The sequence below is a fragment of the Mastigoproctus giganteus genome, chromosome 2, assembly GCF_048544385.1.
Source record: "Mastigoproctus giganteus isolate SK-2022 chromosome 2, ASM4854438v1, whole genome shotgun sequence".
Lineage (NCBI taxonomy): Eukaryota > Metazoa > Arthropoda > Arachnida > Uropygi > Thelyphonidae > Mastigoproctus > Mastigoproctus giganteus.
The window spans coordinates 15,230,875-15,256,024 of NC_143576.1; the positions used below are offsets into that span (position 1 = coordinate 15,230,875).

At 35.1% G+C, this 25,150-nt stretch overlaps 1 protein-coding gene across 4 annotated transcripts in view; it reads left to right on the forward strand.

The window, feature by feature from the left end:
- The first annotated feature begins 249 nt into the window (after positions 1–249).
- crm (cramped chromatin regulator) overlaps positions 250–25,150 on the forward strand; it is a 228,781-nt gene continuing 203,880 nt past the window's right edge. For 2 of the 4 annotated variants that reach the window (XM_090388238.1, XM_090388265.1), the window contains exons 1-2: positions 1,695–1,862; positions 2,270–2,571. In XM_090388238.1, the coding sequence (XP_090244364.1) occupies positions 1,801–1,862; positions 2,270–2,571 (364 nt within the window). In that variant the 5' untranslated portion in view covers positions 1,695–1,800. Of the gene's footprint in view, positions 348–1,694; positions 1,863–2,028; positions 2,091–2,269; positions 2,572–25,150 lie in introns of those variants that run through there. The other 2 variants (XM_090388247.1, XM_090388257.1) reach the window with 2 other exon arrangements.

The following is a 25,150-nucleotide window of genomic DNA, read 5'->3' on the forward strand; positions in this document are numbered from 1 at the left end:
ATATTATTTTTAACATTTTTTTTGTAATATAATGATGTTATATTGGTGTCCAAAAACCATTTCGAAGTGTGACGTACATTTAAACTATCCAATCAAAAATTTCTCAGTTAGAAAAGAAAAACGACACGCCCCGTTACTAGGTGCGTTGCGTTGTAAATGTAACATGTGGGTAAACGCGTCAGTTGCGCTGTAAACACTGTTGTGAACTGTTCATAGTGACATGAAATTATTTAGGCAGTAACAAACCATTATGGGTTTTATAAAATCAATTAAAACACTTAGATTAATTTGTATTGATAATCTGAATTATAAGGAATGCAAACTTAGCATCTGCATTTCTACTAAAGGTCTGTATTTCACATGCTTACCAAAATAATTAAGTATAAAACATGCTTAACTTTATATGTATTGGCTGAGGGATTGATATTAGCCTATTAATAAAATATATACTAATAAAATAAGTTAAAAGTTTTTACCATACTGCATTGTTATATTTAAAACATTTGTTTTTATTAAGCATAATTTGATTTATATTTATTATTTGTTGGTTCGAAGCGGTTTTTAGTGGGAATTTCCCACAACTATATGCCACACACTATTATGATCTAATTAAGTCAACTACAGAAAGAGTTAAATTATAAAATGAGACCGGAAATGGTATATCATATGAAAGGAATAATCTTGTAGAATAAATTATACGTACTGTATTGAAAGTAGCCTCCTGTTTCCTGAACTTCGAAAACAACTCCGACATTTAACCCCATCATTTATTTTAGATCATTTTTATATTTGCGTATATTGTTGACGTACGTAATTATGTATAATTTTTGTATAAAATAAATTTTATTCTTTATGGACACAAGCACGCGCAAATGCTTATTTTGCACAGCATCCGTCTTCTTCCTTTCCTTCCCCCCCATAAAAGTTCATATGGTGGGGGAGCATTTTCCAGCATCCACTTCAGTAGGATGAACTGTGCATTAGCGTAGTTCATCCTACTGAAGATGAATGATCGGTTATGTGATAGCACTGTTTTTTCTCGAAAAGTGCATGTTGCATAGATTTTAGTGTTTTATTTTTGCATAAAGGTTTTAGTTGGAGCATGCGATGTGAAATCATTATTAAAAGTTGTCGTATAGTTAAGTGTTCTGAACAGTTAAACCTGTTCACAAATAACCTTGGAATGAATGATTCATTCAAAGTCATTATAACTAAGATTGTTAAATTTACGCATGTTGTTCTTGTAAGGTGAAAATTTCCTTCCATATGCTATTACCGCTGAAAGAAAAAATCACAAACACCAGAACGCCAAATAACAAATAAATTGTATGGATAAAAGCTGTTTAGTTGAAATACTAGGTGGGTTTAATTAAACCGAGGATTTATACTGGTTTTCTTGCATCGACGTGATTGTTTATGTCTTAAGATTAAAAAAAAAAAAAAAAAACCGCACGTTACATGGCTACTTATAATGATAGTCCATCGTTGCATAGCTGTCAGATAATATTGTTTTAAGTGGATAATTACTTTATATTAGAGCAAGACATGGCATTTTTAGCAACGGGAACACTTATGGTTAAAATTCTTTTTGTAATTTTAAGAAAATTATATTCTTCTTGGAAGCTTGGCGCTTTTGTAATGCATGAAAAAAGTATTACCAGTTACCTTATCTAGTCAAGGCAGCCAGTAGTCCGACTGAGGTGGCCGATGGGTTTGTTTAGTGGTTTGTTGTGTGGTTTGTGAGTGACTGTTTTTTATCGGGCAGATGGCCAATCATTGGTTGTAGGTGACATATCTCAAATGGTAAAACGAAAACGTGCCGTTTCATATACTACCGAAGAGGAAAAACGACACGATGAAGGGTAAATCGGGAGTAAATTTATTCATCCCTAAGCCTAACATTTCGACCTCGATCAACCGCCATGTTCGCGATCTGAAAACAAGTTATTTTTAAGTGCTTAACCGTTTATTCTTTACATGAAACAAACAAGAAATTTTTTTGTTGCATTTATCTTTCATGTAGGTTTGCTTGTTTGTTTGTTTTTACGAAAGTGTTGCTTTCTTCTTTATCATTCACTCTGATCTGGAAAGTAAGTTTCTTTTACATTTATCTCTTCTACTACTTTAAGGCAGCCATCTTTGAGTTTACGTGACTATATAAAATGCCCCAACTAGCTACTTAAATTATTGTTGATTGATCTCTAAATATCGCTATTTTACAATGCATGGTCATTGCATTTACATTTGTATAACACCTTTCTGTCTTTAGAATGACATTGGATCCAAACAGAGAGGTTGTCAAAATTACCGAACCTAAGCAAGTAGTCGATCCAGCCACAGGTCAACTGTTAAATAGTCCAAGAAACCGAACACAGCAACATGTTGGTAAGGTACCAATTTTACAAAATCAAACGCAGTCGTGTACTAGCAGTCAAGATGATACATTACCTTCGCCAGAGAAACAATTACTGAGAGCAGCTACTGCGCCAAGAACTAGTAATAGAATCTCAAAGCGACCAAGAAAAGATTCCAGTCCTCCTCCTCCTCCTCCCATACAATCAAAAAAACCAGGTGAGGTTTAATAGATTAAATAAGTAGTTTTATTTTATACCACTTCTCTGTTATTTTACATATTCGTTTGTTATCAGAATGAATTTTGTAGTTTACCATTTCATGTATAACCCATTTTGAGGTTTCAATTTTTACTTTTACCATTGTTTGCTAATTGATATTTGCATCCTGAATGGAAATTTTTCATAAAAATTATTGTAATGAGAATTAATATTTATTTTGTATAATTATTTCAAGGAAAGGATAGCATTTACTGCTGAACACCGATAAAATAGAAAAAATGAAACAAGAACATTGAATAAATATGAAAATTTTCTGAGTACCCATCACTTTCATTTATTTAATCTTTAGGACTTGCTGAAATGGTGATTGGTTTATAAAATGAACCATTATATAAAATAAAAGCTGTGAAAATATTTCTTTTAAGATAGTATATTGACCACAAGTAAACAAGTTCAAATCAGTACGCCACCAAAAGAAAATATATTGACACATTTTTGATTAGATACTATTATATTGGTAGTTTTATTTTATACCACTTCTCTCTTATGAGAAGTGGTATAAAATAGTGAAAACTAAAACAGTAGTGAAGTTGTAAGCTCTACTGACTGCATTAGAGTATAATTTTTTTAAAGTTTACTTACAAGTTATTTTTTTTATTCAGTAAGTTTTTGCAGAGGACTTTGTAATTATGTTTATTTGTCAGCTGAGAGGAGTTTACAACTATTCATTTGACTGCATATTACATCAGCTATATTTTGTGGTACATAGATTGAACCATGGTCAAGTCAAATATGTGTGTTGGCCACTCAGCTATGTAAGAATTTGGGAATAATTTCTTTTTCTGGAAAAGGCTTATTGAATCACCTGTTAGCCACTCATTGTTAAAACTTATTTTGTTGGTTGGTACTCTGATATGCAGAGTAGTTTGACAGTCACACACAGTTAATTAATAACATGTATAACGTAATTTGTGCTATATCTGAATGAATTTACTAACCATTTTGACAATTCCAAATTAGAAATTAAAAAAAAGTCCATTTATGAGAAATGTCCCTTTCCATGTCTTTTCAAATTTCCCTAACGTAATGAAAATTATGTGTGATTGGGTTAGGGAAATTCAATGAAGTATTAAATGATGTTAAGAAAGTTATTTTCTTAATTTTCAGTAGAAGTTTTCAGGATATATTCAGATCACATGAATAAAATTTAAACATCAGACTGATTGATTACCAATCACAGAAAGGAATAGTGAGAAAAAAATATTTTGCTGCATCATACTTTTGTAATTCAAATGAATTTAGACTGCATCTTATTTAAGTTTTAAGTGGTGATGACTATACCAGTAAAAACTCCAGATATTACAGCGATGAAAGCTGTGATATCTGCTAGTGCTTTCGTTGACTCTTCTCTCTCATCTACTAGCCATCTTGCTGATTTTTTTTTTACACACGTGTGTTTATTATATATACAGAATCTGCAGATAAAGGAACCACTAGGTGGCAGTGATCACTGTGTGCTGAAGTGGGATTTACTCAAAGAAGTAACTACCATCAGGGGTAAAGGGAAAGGTTTTTACTTTCGTAAAGGTGACTACGATGGTCTGAGACAGTATTTAAATTTTATACAGGGGGACCACTGAAGATGTTACCAACAGCAAATTCAAAATGGGAAGCATTCAAAGAACTTATCTTGGAAGCTACTAGGCTTTACATACCAACTAAGAAATATTGTTCAAGGTTTAGGCCTAAATGGATGTCAGATGAACTAATGAGACATATGACAGAGAAGAAAATGCATGGGATACATATAAATTAACATGTGACACAGAAGCCTATGATAGATACAAGTTGATCTGTAATCAAGTTACAAAGGAGGTTAGGCAGGCAAAGGCAGATTATGAGATCTCTTTGGCAAGGGATGCAAAGAGTGCTTTACTTATGTAAACTCTAGAAGAAAGGGGATGAATCAGATTGGTCCACTTGATATCGATGGGTCAACCGTTGATGATCCTGCTCAGGTATCTAACAAACTAAATGAATATTTTGCATCGACATTCACACATGAGGAGTTATTCAGCGAGGGGAATGCCAGAGGTGTATTCAACTCTGGCAGTAAGCTAGAGAATCTTGTAATAACTGAGAGTAAAGTGGAGGAGAAATTGTTGAAGATAAACACAAGAAAGGCACCTGGGGTGAATGGGATCTATCCAGTTATATTAAAGGAGGCAGCAAAAGAAAGTGAGCAAACCCTTAGCCATAATTATGAGAGCTTCCTTGGACTCAGGGGAGGTACCCACAGACTGGAGATGTGCATATGTGACCCCAATTCACAAAGGAGGATCGAAGGCCGACACAAGTAATTATAGACCTGTGAGTTTAACTTCTGTTCCAGGAAAATTAATGGAGGCACTGGTTAAAGAAGCACTGCAGGATCATTTAGACAAGACTTCAGTTATAGCTCGGACACAGCATGGTTTTGTTAAGGGGAAGTCTTGCCTGACCAATTTGATTGGATACTATGATGCAGTCACAAAAGAGCTGGATGCAGGGAATAACTTTGATATTATATACTTAGATCTTAGAAAGGCTTTTGGTACTGTTGCGCATGGAAGACTGCTGCACAGATTGGAGCAGTGTGGCATTGAAGGCAAATTGCTGCTATGGATAAAGGGGTGGTTGAGGGGGAGAAGACAGAGAGTGGTAATCAATGGACACTGCTCATCATGGACTAATGTTATTAGTGGAGTCCCTCAGGGTTCAGTGTTGGGTCCATTATTGTTTTCTGTATTTATAAATGATATTGATGATGGTATATCAAGCTTAATGTCCAAGTTTGCAGACGATACAAAGGTTGGCAGGGTTGTCAAGGATACAACGACACTATGCTTCTGCAACAGGATCTGGAAAGGTTGAGCAGATGGGCTGAGAGGTGGCAAATGAAGTTTAACATTGACAAATGTAAAGTACTACATATGGGGAAACAGTAACCACAGAGCAACGTTTGAACTCTGTGGTACTACACTGACAGTGGTAGAGAATGAAAAGGACCTGGGGGTAATTGTGCAGGCAGATATGAAGTTCTCTGAGCAGTGCAGACGGGCTGCAAGAGTAGCTCATGGTGTCTTGTCAATGATATACAGGAATTTTTCTAGCAAGGATAAGGAGGTGATTATTCCCTTGTATAAGGCAATGGTCAGGCCACACCTTGAGTACTGTATACAGGTCTGGGGGCCTCATTTCAAGAAGGATGTAGAGCTGCTGGAAGGAGTACAGAGAAGGGCAACAAGATATTCTTATGAAGAAAGGTTTAAGTTTTGCAAATTACAGTGTCTGGAGACTAGGCACCAGTGAGGTGATCTGATAGAGGTGTATAAAGCCTTGAATGGTTTCAGCATGCTGAAACCATTCAAGTTTCAGCATGCTGAAACTTGAATGAGACGTGCGGCAATTTGCCTTTAGACGTGCTGGTGGTTGGTTGGTGGAACAGATTTCCATCCCTTGTAGTGGAAGTTGATAGCCTAAATAAATTTAAGGCTCAGCTGGACAGCTATTTCGAACGAACGGAGGGGTGAAGTGGAAGTGGTTTTTTTTTTTTTTTGGCTGATGCTGCATAAGCTTGCTTTCTTGCATCATATGCCTCTACTAATGCTAATATATATGTGCATATACACTTGCAGGAAGAATTTTGAGGACTACTCAAATATGATGATGTGGTGCATTGCTCACCTCTATTTGCATGATGCAGGTCAGCTCTATCAATAACACAGTTGCAAGCATGGAAAACTACAATTAATGGCACTTGGTAGTTTGACAAAATGTTACACTGCGGAGCGAGCGCAATGTTCTCTTAAAACTAAATATAAAAATTTTATTAACTTATCCCATTTTCTTAATCTAGTAAGTATTGAAAACAACCCTTTGGCGAAGGTAAAGAATCCTGCACGAGAAGCATGCAAAAGTTCAATGAAATTTACCGATAAAAGTACTTTGCCCTAACGGGATTTGTATTGTTGCTCGCTCAGTAAGCATACAGTCAGTGTTATTGGTCAGGAGTAGAAACTGAATCCCATGGGAGATTGAAACCATCCCAAAGTGGAGGGGGTAACCTGACCTTTTTTCTTTAGAATCACCGATGGACTAGTGGATAAATTGTTTATTAAGAAAAAAAAAAGGCAAAGGAAGCCCACACGAGAAGCACGGCAAACTTCGAAAAAGTTTACCGGTGAAACTACATTACGAACATTTTTTACGACGCCAGAACTTCCAGTATGCCTCTGTTCGTAATTCCATTAGTGATTCTAAAGAAAAAAAGGTCAGGTTACCCCCTTCCCCCAAACACTTCGGGTGGGATTCAACTTATACTTCAGACTGATAACATCCCCCGTCTGTTTACCGAGCGAGCAACAATACAAATGCTGTTATGGCAAAGTACTTTTACTGGTAAATTTCATTGAATTTTTGCAGGCTTTCTTTACCTTAGCCAACCCTTTTGCTGTAGATCTCCCACAATTGGTTGTGTGATGTAGCTGATGTTAGCTTTTAGTAATCAGAATTGATGGCTGGGTGTTTCCTGTTCTAGCTGTCAAGGCATAGTGATATCATGAGCTCAGCACTTTCTTGCAGAAAATTGTAAGGAATGAGATAAAAAGAAACACATACAAAATACTTTCACTGAGAATTGATACCCTTGCAGTGATTTTTAAAGGGAGAGGGGGGGGAACTCATCAGTAGGGTTCTTTGATGGCAGTATATTTAATGTGTCAGGAGCCAGTTTCTGCAAGAAACTCAGGATCCCTAGTTTTTAGAGTTTGACTTTTCTTATCGGTGTTTTTGTTTGATAATTAAAGTCTGTCAGTGAACATATAGGTTCTTACAAATACAATTAAGAACCCTGGGGGGGCACAGTTTCAAATTGAGGAAAGACAGTTATAGAATAGATGTGCGGAAATTTGCCTTTAGGCAGCTGGTAGTTGATTGGTGGAACAGACTTCCATCTTTTGTTGTGGAAGTTGATAGCCTAAATAAATTTAAGGCTGAGTTGGACAGGCATTTGGAATGAATGGAGGGCTGAAATGGGAATTTTTAAAAAATTTTTTTTTGGCTGATGCTGCATAAGCTTGCTTTCTTGCATCGTATACCTTTACTAATGTTAATATTTCTCTTACTCCTCTTCTAATTGCTGGTCTTTGAATAGGAGAAATAGCAAGCTTTTTACTGCTGTTGGTAATCTCAGTTCCTGGACCTTTATTTCCTGATAGAGAGTTTTGCCTGATACTAAAATTTATCTTTTACACACACACATCTCAGCTGTCAGTAATGATTAGTGAAAGTGAAGAGAGCTGATATCAGCCTGCGTTGTACCAGTTGCATGAGATGAATGGCAGTTTTCCAGAGTGATGAAAGGATCTCTTTCGGTACCTTGTGCTTGTTTCTTACATTGCATAACTTAAACAAAACTTTACATCTGGTTAGATTAAGAAAATGGATATAACTTAAAAAAAATTTTTGTTTCTATTTTGCAGTTAAAAGGTGCTTGAAAGCATAACATTTCATAAAATTATCAGGTACCCTTAATTGCAATTAAAGTATGCTACTTGCAATTCTGTTGGGGTTGACTGTGTGTCTTATCCACCTTATTTTCAGGTTTAGGCTATTTATTGTTGATATTTTTTTGTCATGTTTTGGCTGAAATTTTTGAATTTAATATTTAAAGTGGATTATTCCACTTAGATTTTATGATTTTTAAATTTAAATTACCTAATCAACTGCTTTTTTTCTGAATGGTGAGGTCTAATTTTAGACTGAAAAATAATGAAGGTTTTAGTCTAAAAACATTGTTGCTGTACTTCTGAAACAAACATAACTGATTTTATTTGAAGAAGAGAAGGGAGGGGAAGTACAACAGAAAAATATGAGGAGACGTGTTATTGTGCATCTAAACTTGTGTACTGGACATCACATTTTTTTCCCCTTCAGATCAAATCATTGTGCTATCCAATCAAAATCTAGTGTGGCCAAATTATTATTTTTTTGTTGTTGTTGATTTATCACCTTAATGGGGGGGGTGAGGTCTTCATGTCTCAAAAACTCGCAGTATACATTTGACAAACAAATCATAAAGAAGTAGTTTGTGCCTTGCATGTTGTTTGTGGAAATTGTTATAGAGCAAATTAACAAGTCAGAAAAACATCCATCAACCATCCGCAGAGGGCGTTATATCCTTGGATTCACTGGATATAACGAGAAGCTGTAAAACTCAATCACTAGTGTGTTTGGTGGTAGCTAGTGTTATTGGAGTTTGTATACGATTGAACAGTAACAGTCTTACTACACACTGTTTTATTCTGAGGGTTGTGGAAGGGTAATTTCTTTTGGACTGTAAAACAGCCCCAAACTATCTCTGTCAAACTTCTGGACCATAAAGTTTGGCAGAGAGATGGTTTGGGGCTCTTTTACATGGTTTGGACTGTCTCTTGATGATAGTGCTCGACTCCATGATGCCTATGGTTTTTGGACAATAATGCATTACTTACTCCGTGACAGTACTATGGAAACAGGCCTTGTCAGTGTCAGCATAATGTTTCATTCCATACAGAACTGATTTGTGGACAGTAATGTTGAACTGCCAGTTTCAGACCCTGGATTTAACCCCCCCCCCACTGAATAATTGAAGGATAAATTAAATTGGAGGGCCACATTAGACTGCCACCAAAACGGCCTGGTCCTGGCAGGTACTTTTCTGGGCAATTGAGACAAATGCAGATCTACATCTATAGATATTTCTAGAAAGTATAACCATGACACAAGGATTGAGACAGTTGTATAGGTTGAAGGTGCCCTACTATGTATTAGGTTTCTGAAGTAAAAGCCTATTCTAGAACTATTGTGGGTTTTTCAATACCAAATATAATTTATTTAGGTCTTAACAGTGTAGCATTCCTGATTAACTGTCTGACAGGTCCTGACTAGCTTTGTATCATTGATAAATATTAGAAAGACTAAGTGCCCAGCATTAAACCTTGTACTTGTGACAATTCTCTGAAGATCAGCAGCCTTTGAGTATAAGGAATCAAGGCTTTGCTAACAAAGTTTTGATTTCCGTATAATTCAGATTCTGTCCAGATGGTTCTGTGTTATATTGTTATCTAGGCCCTCTGTAATTTTCCAAGGCACGAAAGTTAAACTTATAGGTCTGTAGGTAAGTTTTTTTTCACCTTTGACCCACTTTTTGTCAATAGAAGAGACATTTGAACATCTCCAGTGTACAGGGATTTCACTTAAATGCAAGGAAACCCAAATTATAATAGCTGAATATTTGATTACCTGTTTTGCTGCTTCCTTTAATATAATTGGATAAATTTCATCAACTCCATGCCTTGATAATTTTTAATTGTAATAATTTTCCTTCTAGTCCATTTTCAGTTATTGCAAAATCACATCAACTACCTGCTAAGGCTAATAGTATTCTCCTGGATTGGTCCATAAGCTGACAAAAAGTACATATATGCCTTTTATTGGTTTTTGGTATGGGTTTGAATCCTATCAGTGACTGGAGGAATTCATAAAGATTCTTCAGTTGGCGTTGCAGTTAGTCGATCTTGAGCAGAGGAAGTATAGTGTACTCCCATGAGTTTTTCTGGGTTTTCTATCCTAGGCAACGTGCATGTTGTCCCACGAACAAATACTTGTACAGACATAATATGCTCAGCACAGTATATTGTTATCCAGGCCCTCTATAACCAATTGTTGGTTTTTACCAATCCTTTCTAACAGCTAATTTCATTGAAATTATACTTCATTCATTGATTACTGTTTTCATTGATTACTGATTACTTCATTCATTGATTAGTTTTAGTCACAAAATACTGTGGTAATTGAGAAGATTGAAATTGTTAATAGTGAAGTAATGAACAATTTGTAAAAGAGAAAAACAAGCACTTCACTTTATTGCAATGATAATTATTTATAAAATTTTAAGAGTTACTCCTATTTATATAGGTAAAACATTTGCATCTCTTTGTTGTGTTGAATAACATTAAATATAAAAAATGTGACAAGCACTTGCATGTTGCTACTGAGGTGAACACAAAAAAAAAAAAAGTTTTCATGTATCTGAAGTCCCATAACAAAGAAGCTAGGAGGTTCTTTCCGCATACAAAATTGCATAGCTTGAGAAGAGAAGCCTAAAGATTTCCTTGTATGCTGGAATGCTCTAAGTCATGCCAAGCATCTGGGAATGGGAATTCTTGCTTCTATAATGAAATAGAAGCAAGAATTCCAAGTGCTTGAGAAGCAAGAATTCACAAGTGCTTGAGAAGCAAGAATTCTCAAGTATAAAATATGTTTTTTGCTATCTCTAGCATTGACTTTGTTTTTTAACTTTAAAAATAATTTTCAGACCTTATCACATCTTTTGATAATGCTTTTATGAGGCATCTAGATCAGTTTGCAAGTTCTCTTAATATTCACTATCATGCTATGACTGGGAAAACCTGTAGAAGTGTTATTTTGGGAACTGTCGTGGCTAGGCTTTGTCAAGGAGTTACATATAGCTCTGTAGCTTTGCTTTATATCTAAATTCCATCAAGCCCAAGAGTACTATATGATAGCCGAATGCTTGAATTTTTGATATTAAATGTAAATATACTGTTATTTTAAGCTATGCTTAAAACTTTTGTGATTGTTTTATTAATTAGAGAAAGCCAGAAAAAATATTGTTTATATAACAGAAATTCAGTTGGGGGTGCTAATAGAAGAATTTGAAAGTTAAGTAGTGGGAAAAGAGAATTTATTAGGTATTTATATAATATAATGCCAATGTTAATAGAATCTTCCCCATAGGAAGAATTATACATGTGGTGGTGCCAAAGTAACTGATATTTCTTTTCTTTTCTTCCTGTTCAAATTTTTATATTTTAATCATTGTCCAAGTTATTAGAGTATTGAAGAGCAAGGATTTTTTTCTTTTCTTCCTTGTAGTTACCCTTTCTTTTATATGTTTATTGGCATCACATCTGTTCATTCTCTTATTTATGGTCTTGTCTCCATGTCTTGATAACTTTTAATTATAATAATTTTTCTTCTAGTTCCAATTCAGTTATCACAAAATTGAATTGACATATTCATCTGTTCTCGTATATACTATATGTGGATAATCCTAGCTCACTTGGGGATTCTTTTCTCTGTCACCGTTGTAAGGAGTACACTGATCTTAAGTTACAATTTGGTACATTGCTAGAACATAATAAAACAGGCCTACGTGCTCTGGATTCATAATGCGAAAATTTATTTTATTTTTGTTACACAGAGCCTGTGTAACAAAAATAAAATAAATTTTCGCATTGCTAGAACAATTTGAGTCACTGAAAAAATGAGTGTTTCTCCTCGAGAATAATATAACTGGGAGCTCGTCAGGGACTCAAGACTCTAGCAAACTACCAAGTGATGCACTCCCAATTCGGGCCCCAGAACAGAATAATGAAGTGAAAACTACTCTGGTTCAAAAGGACTTAGTTCTGTTAGGAGACTCCATTGTCAGGGAAAACTTTAAATATTTTTTGTAATAAGGATAGGGACTAGAATCAGGGTATGTCTGTCGTGAGCAACTATTAATGATGTCACCAAGAGACTGTCAGATTTTAAGGGGGTAAAAGAGAATATTATTATTCATGTGGGGACTAATGACATTAAGCATACACATCGTCACATCATTGTGACGATCTGTTACACAAATATAGGACCATGCTGAAGAAATGTCACGTTAGGTTACAATGCCTATGTGTCTGCAATTCTGCCCAGGCACGATAGGAGGGATTATATGCTGAAAGCCTTGTGGATTAACTCAAGACTTGAAAGACTCTGCAAAGTGTTTGGGGGGAATCTGTAGGTAGAAGGAATCTGTTTTGTAGAGACAGGATACATTTAAACAAAGGTGGTGCAAAAGTTTTTGCCAGTGTTATTGAAGATACCTTAAAGGTTCAGGGAAACTGCTGCTAGTTTGGGGGGGACAAGGGTAATATTGATATATGTTTATCTGATAGTATTGGTCAAATTAACTCTTGCACATACTTCAAGAGTATTTGTTGGTTACCGCAACAGAACACAACAAGCAATAATAAGTAGCAAGATGTTCTGAGGGCAAAAGCTTTTCAAATGAGCTGGTAGCAAATGCCAGGGAAGTGAGCTTAAATAACTTTAAGGTATGTCAGGGTAGTTAACTATACAAGAACACTAAGTCTTAATTGTTTATACAGTAATGCCAGAAGTGTCGTCAATAAAATGAGTGAATTTGAACTGCTGGTTAGGACAAGTAACGCTACCATAATAGGGCTTACAGAAATGTGGTGCCACCTGGAGATAAGGGATGATGAGTTTCAGTACAGTATGTATAATGTATTTAGGAAGGACAGGGACAATAGAAGGGACAGTGGGGTCATGCTTCTTATCAAAAGTAGCCTGAGTGCAACGAAAGGATTCAGACGTTTTGCATGCTAGTATAGAAACTGTATGGTGTGAAATAGTTGGAAGCAAAGGTATAGGTGCCTCCGTAGCCAGGTGGGAAGGAGCAGCAGTGCGTAGCACATGCTTCTTGATTAGACCGGGGTTCGAGCCAGTCACCACCAAATACGGAGGATGCGGAAAGGTCAGGGAATGACCACCGCATATCTCGGAGCAATATGGCCTTAGTTGCTAATGCTCCTAAAAACCAAATAACAACAACAGCAAAGGTATAACGAGAAGGGGAGTAATCTACAGGCCAGGTGATTGCGAAGATTATGATGAGAGCCTCTACATGCAAATGGAATGGGCAAGTAAGCATTGAATGTCTTATGGGTGATTTCAATTTGCCTCTAATTGATTGGAGCAAATGGGAAGGCTACTCCACATGGGGGACAAAATTTTTAAATCAACTAGTTGATTGTTATTTGTATCAACATGTCAGGGAAAAGTACTCTAGACTTCATCATCACCCATGAACCAGATGACATAATAGGACTGACAGTACAGGAATCAGTAGCAGGAAGTGATCATGGAGTTCTACGGTGGACGATGAAGAGAGAGAGGTAGCAGTACTTAAAGGCAAAGGAATGGGTTATAATTTCAGGAAAGGAAATTATGATGCCTTAAGGTGCTACAAGGCCTCTATTAACTGGGTAGATATCTCACAGGGAGCAAATACAATTGAATTATGGTATACTTTTAAAACATTAATCACAGAAGCCGTGAATGCTTATATACCATTAAAAAAATACTCCATGAGGAGCATTCCAAGTTGGATGAATAATGAAATTGCCATATTACTTGAGCAGAAAAGGCAGCATGGAAAAGTTACAGAGCAATAATAAGTACTGAAGCTTATAACAGCTACAAATTGATCTGTAATAATGCCACTGAAAAGGTTAGGCTGGCAGGGGGGGGGACAAGGAATTTTTCACATATTGTAAAAAGTCAAAGAAGAGAAGGACAAACCAGATCAAACCCTTATGTAATGGACGTGGGATAGTATTAGATATCCCAGCTGAAGTTGTAGATGAACTGAACAGTTACTTTGCATTGATATTTACAGAAGAAAAACCTTTCACATCAATGAGAAATTCTGGTAGTGAAGTTGAAAAAAAGGTAATTAATGATGTTGAAATTTCACATGTTTATTTAATGAAAAAACTTTCGAGCTTACAGGCCAGTAAGGCTCCAGAGGTTGATAGCATTTACTCTATAATCTTAAGGGAGGCAGCAAGTGAGTGTATTGAACCATTGAGGCTAATTATGAGAGCATCACTGGACTTGGGAGTGATTCCATTGGATTGGAAAAGTGCCAATGTATCTCCATTATAAGGACGGTTCTAAGAGTGAAGTGGAAAATTACCAGCCGGTTAGTCTACCTTCAGTAGTACGGAAAATCATGGAGAGACTACGATCAACGGTGGAATTTAGGATCACTTAGATAGAAATGAAATTCTGAAGGATACTCAGCATGGTTTTGTAAAGAGAAAATCATGTTTAACTAATCTAGTTAGATATTTTGATAGGGTCACTCAAGAGCTGGACTTAGGGAATAATTTCGATGTTTATTTGTATTTCAGCACAGCATTTGACTCAGTCCCACATGAGCATTTACGTTATAAGCTGGAACAGGTTGGAATCACAGAGAAAATCCTTAGATGGATGGCTTCAGGGCAGGAGGCGGATGGTTGTGATTAATGGTTATTCCTCGGATTGGTTGATGTAAGAAGTGGGGGTCCCCCAAGGATCAGTATTAGGACCACTGTTGTTTTTGATTTTCATAAATGACATCGATGAAGGGATAGAGGGCATGATGTCTAAATTTGCAGATGATGTAAAGATTGGTGGAGTAGTTAATGATTGTGGCCAAGCAGAGCTTCTTTAGAATGACCCAGATAGACTTCATTGATGGTCAGAAAAATGGCAGCTCTGCTTTAATCCAGCAAAGTGTAAGGTTTGGTTGAACTAAAGCAGGTAGTGGAGTAAAGGGACTTTGGTATTACGATACGGTCAGATATGAAGTTCTCTGAGCATTGTAGACTGGTTGCAAGCAGGGCCCTGGTGTCCTATCGATGATTTATCGAACAATCACTAGTATAGATAAGGACACCATAATCCCATTATATTAGGCTGTTGTTAGACCACACTTTGAATACTGTGTTCAGGTATGGAGCTGCACCTTAAGAAAGACATTGTTCTTCTTGAAAGGGTCCAAAGACTGGTAACTCGCCTGGTGAGATCGGCAAAAGGGCATCCATACGAGGAAAGACTTCGAATATGTGGGTTGCAGAACTTGGAAACTAGGCACCTTAGAGGAAACTTGATTGAGGCTCTGAGAGGCATAAGCAAAACAAATAAGGACAAAGTTTTAACAGTTATAAATGATTCTAGAACTAGGGGCCATAATTTCAAGTTATAGGGGAAGTTGTTTAGACTGGATTGCAGGAAGTTTTATTTTAGCCAGCAAGTTATAAATTACTGGAATAAGTTACCTACATGGGTGGTAGAGGCTGAAAGTCTGTCGAAATTCAAAGGTCAGCTGAATAATTACCTAAGGGAGGAGGGAAATGCATAGGTTGTCCATTTCCTATTCTCTTATTAATTATTATTATTAGTTTTTAAAAATTTTCTTCTTATTATTATTAATTTGTTTTTATTCGTATTATTTTATTTTATGTATTTTTTGTTATTTTATTATTATTATTATTATTATTTTATTTATTTATTTAATTTTTTTTTTGGCTGGTTCAGCATAAGCCATAGGCTTCCTTGCACCATGTGGCCATATACTAGTACTAATACTAAAACTCGACTTTATGTAAGTTTTTGCTGGCCAGTGCAAACTGAACAAAATATGAAAAAAATATATATATATACAGCAGACTCTCGATTAACAGGGACACTTCAAGATTCCAAATAAAAAAAACCAACCAGAAATCATAAAATTCAAGTAATAACTAAAATAGGTATAAACAGATGTTTTGCAGCAAAGTCATAAACAAAGGAGAATTGTGTGCCTATTATCTTACAACTCCTGCTGTCTTCACACCCACCCCTCAAAAAAAAAAAAAAAAAAAAGAGAGAGAGAGAGAGGCCAAATGTTTAGTTTGTTTTAGTGCGTCGCGTTGATTGTTGTGTTCTGTCGCCCCGCAAGAGGACAAATTTTGTTTCGTTATTCATGTCAGGAATGTTGGAATTTTTTTTTTATAGTATTTTTTTTTTTTTTTTTTTGTTTAGAAATTGCGAAAATGATGGGCAAATGCAAGAGTTGTGCTTTCAATTAAACAAAAACTTGAAATTATTCAAAAGTTTGAAAATGCTGCATCTTTTTTTTTAACTCATATTTCATCATATCACTCATACTTCATCTTATCACTGTTATACACAGTATTATCATATTAACAAACGTATCATATTATAGTGGCATTTGCCTTCTGTTGGGTCTGGCACATCTGTTAAATCAATGAAAAATTATGTTGGTGACCAAACCAAACCATATGTGAAATTGTAAAAAATAAAGACGCTATTGAATTTAAAATCAACATCGTAAAAAATAAATGCGTGTCCAATATGCACTACTTGCGTATTGGACATGCAAGTAGTGCGTGCGTGGTAAGTTTTTTTCATTTTTTATCTATCGCCACACTTTTTACGTAGATTGCTGAACATTTTTCGATACAGTAAGTCCTCGATTTACTTAGCTTCGAACTTACTAATACTAATACTCGACTTTACGTAAGTTTTTGCTGGCCAGTGCAAACTGAAAAAAAAATAAGAAAAAAATAAATAAATAATATATATGTACAGCAATCTCGATTAACCGGAACATTTCAAGATTCCAAATAAAAAAAAAAAAAAAAATAGGTATAAACAGATGCTTATACCTATTTTAGTTATTTATATTTTTTTTATATGACTGAAAATTTCAGTAAAGGGGACACACATTTCACCATAATAACATAAAAGCCCACAGAATTCCAGCTATCAGTATCATCACTAATGCAAGAAGATCGAGTTACTACCCATTTATAATGAATTGTACTAACAGAAAAGCCCAGAAAGTGCAAATTGTTTTATGGCAGTGCCCTCCAGAAATGTGCTTTAGTAAAATGTGAGCTCGCATGGGGTGATAATAGTGAGTTTTCACCTTAGTGCTGACTAAGAGAATAAGTGACAGCAGTACTAGTAAATCTCTCAAGAAAAGGAAAGCGATCGATTTGAATCAGAAAATTAAAATAATAAGGATGTATGAAAATGGCCAAACATTAACAATTATCGCACGGAATTCAGATTTGTCAGTCAGTGGCAATGGTGAACACAATAAAGGAGAAAAACAGAATACAAGGAGCGGTTGGCACCAATGAAGTTCAACTATAATAACCAAGGCTACGAAATACAAATTGGTTTTTACAGTACAAAAACTATATAATGTCGGTGTAAAAACACCATAGACAAAAGACAGTACAAAATCATGCATTTTTTCTTCCTTTTATGTGCCACTCTGGCTACTTCACTACTGTCCTCAGATAAAGTTTTTAATTATAATAATTAAAAATATATAACTATTTTTCTTCTGAGGATATTGTGGTTTTTAAAATTTTGTCATATCAGGGATATAGCCAAATATTTTATTTGGCATTCCCGAGTTACGTAAGAATTCCTAGAACGTTTGTCGGGGACTTGCTGTATTTTTGGATTAACCAGGAAATCGATTATCCGGGAATTTTTTTTTTTTTTACCATCTATCCTGGAAATTTGAGTCTTCTGTATATATATGTGTGTGTGTATATATAATGAACGCCTAATTATTTATTTATTTATTTATTCACTTTATTATAATTTAATTTATGTTAATATTTAATATAATTCAATGATAGTATATATATATATATATATAAAGTCATATCTGAGTTTTCCCCCAAACAAAGATGCATGTCCTGAAAAAGAGTCAGTTTAGTTAGCATCCATTATGATTCTTGCAAATGCTGGCTCTGTTGACATAAAATAAAAATTAAACTCTCGTGGAAGGTAAAAATAGATTTTAGAATCCATTAAAACTATAAATAAATGAAAGTAATAAAAAGCCCATACATACATACATCATAACTCTTCTGATTTAGTCAGAAGTTTCCAACAGTGGTCACATCACTTTTGATAGATTGTCCTAGGAAATATGTTCAAAAACTCAGATATATGGTTAAAAAGTTCTCATCGCCTTCAGTTTTCAAATATCTTAGGTTAATGACTGAAAACCAAGATCTATCGTTAAAACTTCATTTCCTACATTCTCATTTAGACTTTTTTTCCTGAAAACTTGGAAGCGATCTCCAATGAACGTGGTAAAAGGTTTCACCACAATATTTCTCAAATGAAAAAAAGATACCAGGGAAAATGGAGTCCAAATATGTTGGCAGACTGCTGTTGGAATTTTGTACAGGAGACACTAATAGACGATTATAAAAGGCAAAAAAACAGCAAATAAGTGTTTTGTTATTAGATAAACATTTTTATAAATAGAATAAGGTTAATAGACCCATTATTCAGTATTTAGTATGTAACATGTTCTTAAAATATATGAAATCTTTTTTACTAGAAACTTAGTTTTTGACTTTAATCTCAGCATATGGTTGCCATATTTGAATTCAGCGATGTCAAATCTACAAGAATCTCGCTGTCTCTCATGGACCTACTGAATTTAAAGTCAGTGTTAGATTGTTCTGTGTGTTGCTACTATCCACTTAACTAAGGTGAATAGTGTCACACGATTCTTTAAGTATAGTATTCAGCCATTTCCCTGGGAATAAAAAAAAAAATTCTTTTTAATGTTTGGAGAAACATTAAAGAAGTATTATTTATTTTTCATTTGAAGTGTTCTTCACACCATAATGCTTGCCCCCCCCTCTCTCTCTCTCTCCTTGTTGTCAAGCAGTATTTAATGGTTGCAAATGTAGCATGGAAATGAGCTTCAGCCAAAAAAAAGAAAGAAAAAATTCTTCACATCTCTAATAACATATCGAATTCTTTCTAAATTTATTCAAACTACCCACTTCTCCAACACCAGATGGTAGTTTCTTCCAACAATCTGAAAGGAAATTTCCACGCATTTATCCTATAACCATCCTTTCTCAGTATAATTTTGTGCCCCCTCGTGTGCTGTGTTCATTATCAGTACTTTGCATGGTTGTGAAAGAAGTGTAGGCCTAGCATATAACATTGGCACTAATGATATAAGGAGTAGGAGACCGGCAGAATTACTTAACAAGTACAGGTCACTGTTGAACAAAAGCCGAGAATTAGGGTTGAATTTGAAAGTGTCTGCATTTCTGCCCAGACACGATAGAAGGGAGTATATGATGAGAGCCTTGTCAATCAATTCGGCCCTGGAAAGAATGTGCAAGGTTCAAGGGGTAAAATTTTTTTCAGCCTGGACTGTACTTGTTAACAGGAGAGACTGCTTCTATAGGGATGGGATACACTTAAATAGAAAGGGTGCAAGAATATTTGCTGATGCTATCGAGGCAGTGTTAGGTGGGTCGGAAAACTGGTAGCTTGGGGGAATACAAGGACTAATAGTTTAACAGTAGCCGTAGGCAGAGGTGAAGGTGATTCTTGCACAATTTCTATTAGAATAAGTAACGACCTGGAGCGTGGGGTGTTGGGGGTTTCAGGGGTGGATGGCATCCTGAAATAGGTGGGTATATGGGATGTGTTAGGGTAACTAGGAATAGGAGTAGGAGCATGTATGCTTGCATGTATACCAATGCTAGAAGTATAGTAAATAAATTTGATGAATTTGAAGTGTTGGTCAAGACATCAAAGGCGGATATTGTTGGGATAGCAGAGACGTGGTGTCACACAGATATAAGGAATGCTGAACTGGAATTTGGGGAGTACAATGTGTACAGAAAGGATAGACAGGATAGAAAGGGAGGAGTTGTTATGCTGTTAATTAATTAAAAACGAAATCAATCACGTTTAATGTAAAAAAGTTGTATAGTATTCTTTAGTGAGGACTATTTTCAAAAATGTAGGTACATGTGCATTCCCTTATATTGAAAAAGGAAGTAGCTTTGTGTTTTGCAGTTTTAACATTAATATATTGCTTGTGGGAAAAGTGATATTGCCCACCATATTAAGTTTGTAAAGACATTCGTAACAGCAACCTGAAGAAGAAAATACAGTCTGCATTTGTTATGTTCTGGATTTTGACAGGTATGTTTACATACTTTTATTGTTTTTGGCTGATTCCATTTTGCCAATACTAATATTTGATTTTTTAATAAAGATTTAACTTTTACCATCTTAATTTTAGTGCTTGTCTTTTTTATCATTAATGACTCAAGTGAAGTTTTAGTGTTCCATCATTGCTGCTGTGATAGTTTGTTCTGCATTGTATATTGTAGTTGTTAAAATAAAGTTAGCTTACTATAAATAAAAAAATAATCTTTTTATTGCACAAAACTAGATACAGTAGTCAATACGAGCCCACTACCCTTCCTATATAGCAGTAAGCATCTAACAAGTTTAGAGTAAATCTATATACTAGCAAGTGATATTATAATAAGTAAATAAGTAGGATATGGTAATGGAAAATTATAAAAATTTTAAATTGATACATATTTATATAAAATTGAATAGCATTATAATATATAAAAACAAATAATATTCATTTATGAATATTTCATGTAATTTGATGAATGGAAATTCTAGTATACATATTAGAATGGTCAGCAGAGCTATCTATTTCATAATACACAGTATAGCCATGATTTTTCCACTACAACTTCACCAAGTTGAGTGGTGTACCAAGTGTACAGTCGTTATCAGTCACCAAGAAGCTACAGAGCAACTTTTGCACTCTGCGTTACTTTTCTTCTAAATAGTTACTCACTCTGTACAAATCTGAAATCTGTCCTACCATGGAATATTGTTCTCACATCTGCTGCAGTACCCCAAAACCTCTCAAGCTTCTAGATTCCATTCAGAACATGCATACAGGTTAATTAATGACTCATCTTTTGCAAAATCTCTCCATTCTATCATAGATATTCTGTTTCTGTTGCGTGCCTTTTCTATAGGAGCATTCTTTTTCTCCCTCATTTATCTCTTCAGCTTCTGTTTTATGATGCAATCTTCCTTCACATATATTTCCTGAAAATTACAAACTACAGAAATAAAATCTATGTCAACAAGTATCTTCTGCCTTTTCAACCATGCATGGTACTAAGTACCATAGGTTCTAATACCTTTCTTCTTTGAGATTTTCATTAAAAAAAAAAGTAGGGCTCCTTCAGGTCAACTTGGTTTGATTTCAAGGATGGTCAGAACAGTGGCAGCTGTAATTTAATGGCACATTTTGCATCACAGACATATGCCATAAAGTCATACACTGTGGGGAAATAAATACTGCAAAATAGCTTATACACTTGGAGGATTGAGTAAAAAATGATAGATGAAGAAAGGGATTTGGGGTTTTTACAGTACAGGTAGATGTGGAATTCTTAGTACGGTGTTGACAAGCTCTCCTTCCTACCTCTGCACTGCATGGAGAACTTTATGCGTACCCATGGTGTCGGGTCAGTGATTTATCAGATGTTTGCTTGTAGAGATGTCATAATCCCATATAAGACAGTTGTGAGGTTGTGCTGGAACATTGTGTCTTAATATGGATACTGCAACTAAAAAAGACATTGAGTTTCTTGAAAAGGCTTTCCTCAGAAGTTGAAATTTTCGCTATATAACTAAACTGTTTATCTCTCCAAAAGGTTATTTTTATAATGCTGCGCTACCATTTCATCATTATCATATGTTCCGTTATAAGAATCAATTTTGAATGGCTTTGTTGATATTTTTCTAAAGAACATTTCTGGAGGCCACAACAATAAAACAATTTGCACTTTCCGGTTTGTTTGGCTTTTCTGTTAGTGCATCTAATTATAAATGGGTAGTAAACTTGATCTTATTGCATTTGTGATAATTCCGATAATATGTTATTATGGTGAAATGTGTTCCCCTTCACTGAAATCTTCAATGATATAAGAAACATAAATAAATTTTCAGAATCTTCTCTTCATTGCTATTTACCTATTACAATGATGAAGGGAAAGCGACCAATGAAAAGTGCAAGTGGTGGCAGTGCTAGGAAACCAAACAAAATTGATTTAGAAATGAAGATGAAAATGGTTAAGAAGTAAGAAGCAGGACAAAGTCAAAGGACAGTATGCGTATAAAAGAACATGTTAAAGAATCAACGCATTTAAGATCAACAGTTATTACAAAATAGCATTCAGGTGCTATATAGAAGATGGAAAAGCTATTAATAATATGGATGGAAAATCAGATTCAGAAGTGAGTGCCCCTGAGTTTAATGGCATTCAAGCAAAAGCAACAAGTATTTATGAAGATATTAAGGATAAGTACAACGAACCCCAAGCCAAGTTCGTGGCAAGCAATGGGTGGTTTAATAGGTTTCGAGCATCCTGCTGGTTCCCCACAATGTTAAAGTATGCAGTGAAGTTGCCAGTGCCGATTCTGTAGCAGCAGCAGAGAAATTTTGTGATGTGTTGGAAAAAACCCCTTCTAAATTTACACAGCCCTCAACCTCTGCAGTGGCATACTTATCAGCTGGCTACATTGATTCTGGCAGCGATGCTTGAAAGGTAAAACTTGCTGACTTATGCCTGTCCCCTTCCTTTTTTGTAATTTTATAATTTTGAAATTTTTGTAATTACACACTTTTGTAATTTTTCCTACACAGGAGATAAAAAAAAAATTGAATAAATAATTCTGTTTCATGTTTGTCGAACATTTCTTTTTTGCTTCAATCAAATTCAGCAAGGCATAGTTGCAAGTGCTGCTAAGCATTTAGGGAAATTCCGACTTACGTAAAATTCAACTTACACAGAGTTCTGTGGAACTCAACCCTTACGTATGTTGGGGAGTGTGTGTATTATGAATAAACTTCTTCAAGGACAAAATCATACAGCAGTTTTCCTGTTCTCTATGGGATCTTGTCAATTTCAAATGAAGAGTTTCTGATCTTCATGATTCACCATCCTTCTGGCTTCATATAAGACGTCACAAAATCCTTGTTTCATAAGGTCTGCGTAGGAACCAGTTTCCACAGTACTGACTTCTGTAAACTATACAACAAATATACATTTTGTCCCAGTTAATCATCCAAGTTGAGGGCACTAGCTGACAGTAATTGAGCAGCCAGTCATTTAACTTGTGTATGTTGTTGGTCTCTGCAACATATGTTTTTTTGACATCAGGAAGAGATCATTTATCTACTTTTTTATATATACAGCAGACTCTCGATTAACCGGGATCGGATTAACTGGGACACTTCAAATAAAAAAAAATAAAAAATCGACCAGAAATCAAAAAATTCAAGTAATAACTAGAATAGGTATAAACAGATATTTTGCAAGTTGTAAATAAGCGACAAGCGGCATTATAAGTCATCATTAGGAGATTAGTGTACCTGTTATCTTGCAATCCCCGCTGTCTTCACACCCGCAGCTCAAAAAAAAAAAAAATCATGAAAAAATATAAGAAAGCTATTAGACTTAAAATCGGCATCGCAAAATTAGTGCGTGGTAAGTTTTTTTGATTTTTATCTATTGCTATATTTTTTACGTAGGTTGTTGAACGTTTTTCAATACAGTAAGTCCCCGACTTACGCAAGTACCGATTTATGTAAATTTTTTTTTTTAGGATTGTAAAATTTAAAACAAAAATAATAAATAAATAAAATAAGCAATTAATAACGACGATCATGGCACGTACAAGTGAGATACGGAGTAACAAGCAAACAAATAGGAAAGAAGAGAAGATTCTTACGATTTTTTTTTTTTTTTTTTTTAATATGATTGAAGATTTCAGTGAAGGGGACACACATTTCAACATAATAACATAAAAACCCACACAATTCCAGCTATTGGTATTATTGCAAATGCAATAAGATCGAGTTTCCGGAAGGTGCAAATTGTTTAAATGCAGTGACTTCCAGAAATGTGCTTTAGTAAAATGTGAGTTGACCCCTTAACCCTGTGAAGTTCTTTTCAGAAAATTTCATTTTGACCATGCCGGCTAAGAGAACGGTACTAGTAAATCTACCAAGAAAAGGAAAGCCATTGATTTGGATCGGAAAATTAAACTAATAAGGATGTATGAAAATGGCCAAACATTAACAAGTATCTTGCGGAATTCAGATTTGTCAATAATAATGTAATAGCAATATGTTATTATTCATTTCCGAGTTATGTAAAACTCAACGAAGTAAGAAGTCCTGGAACGTATCTCTTACATATGTCGGGGACTTTTGTATTTTCGGATTAACCGGGAAATTGATTATTTTGGATTTGTTTTTTTACCATCTATCCCGGAAAATCGAGAGTCTACTGTATATATAAATATCTTACTAATTTTTAATCATTTTCATGTTGAAAGAGAATTTGGATTCTTGTGAACCAAAATTATATACAATAATACCTCGCTTAGCACGGGTTTCACTATAACACGGTTTTCAATTCAGTTCAAGTCAAAAATTTACTATTCATATTAAAATTCATTCAGTAGCCTAGACACGTACTCTGCATGTATGCTGTGTTGTCGTAGTCTAGGTATGCATACATATATGCTGCAGTGCCAACTATTGTCTCACATGCACATGTGCCAATAACTCCCCTCGGGCAGTCAGCAGCAATGTGCAGCAGTGTTCAGTATTCTTAATTCCATCCTGATGAGACGACATGATAGCTTTTCAAACTTTTCATTTCACAATTTATTTTTTACCCCTTTAAATACGATCGAAAATATATTTGCATCTTGGCTAGAAATCACTGCCAACAACATGCGTTCTGTTTGGCAGCATGTTTTGCCCATTTTGGCAAATGATATCACTGGTTTTGAATAACAGATTTAGACAATTGCCGAAAAAACTGTGCAGATCAGAAAAGAGTTGGGATTCGAAACTTAGGACACTGCCAGTGCATTGACTCACATGCAAATGACTTAGATGATGCAACTCTCTCCGTATCCAGGTGGGCAGGAGCAGCAGTGCGTAGCAC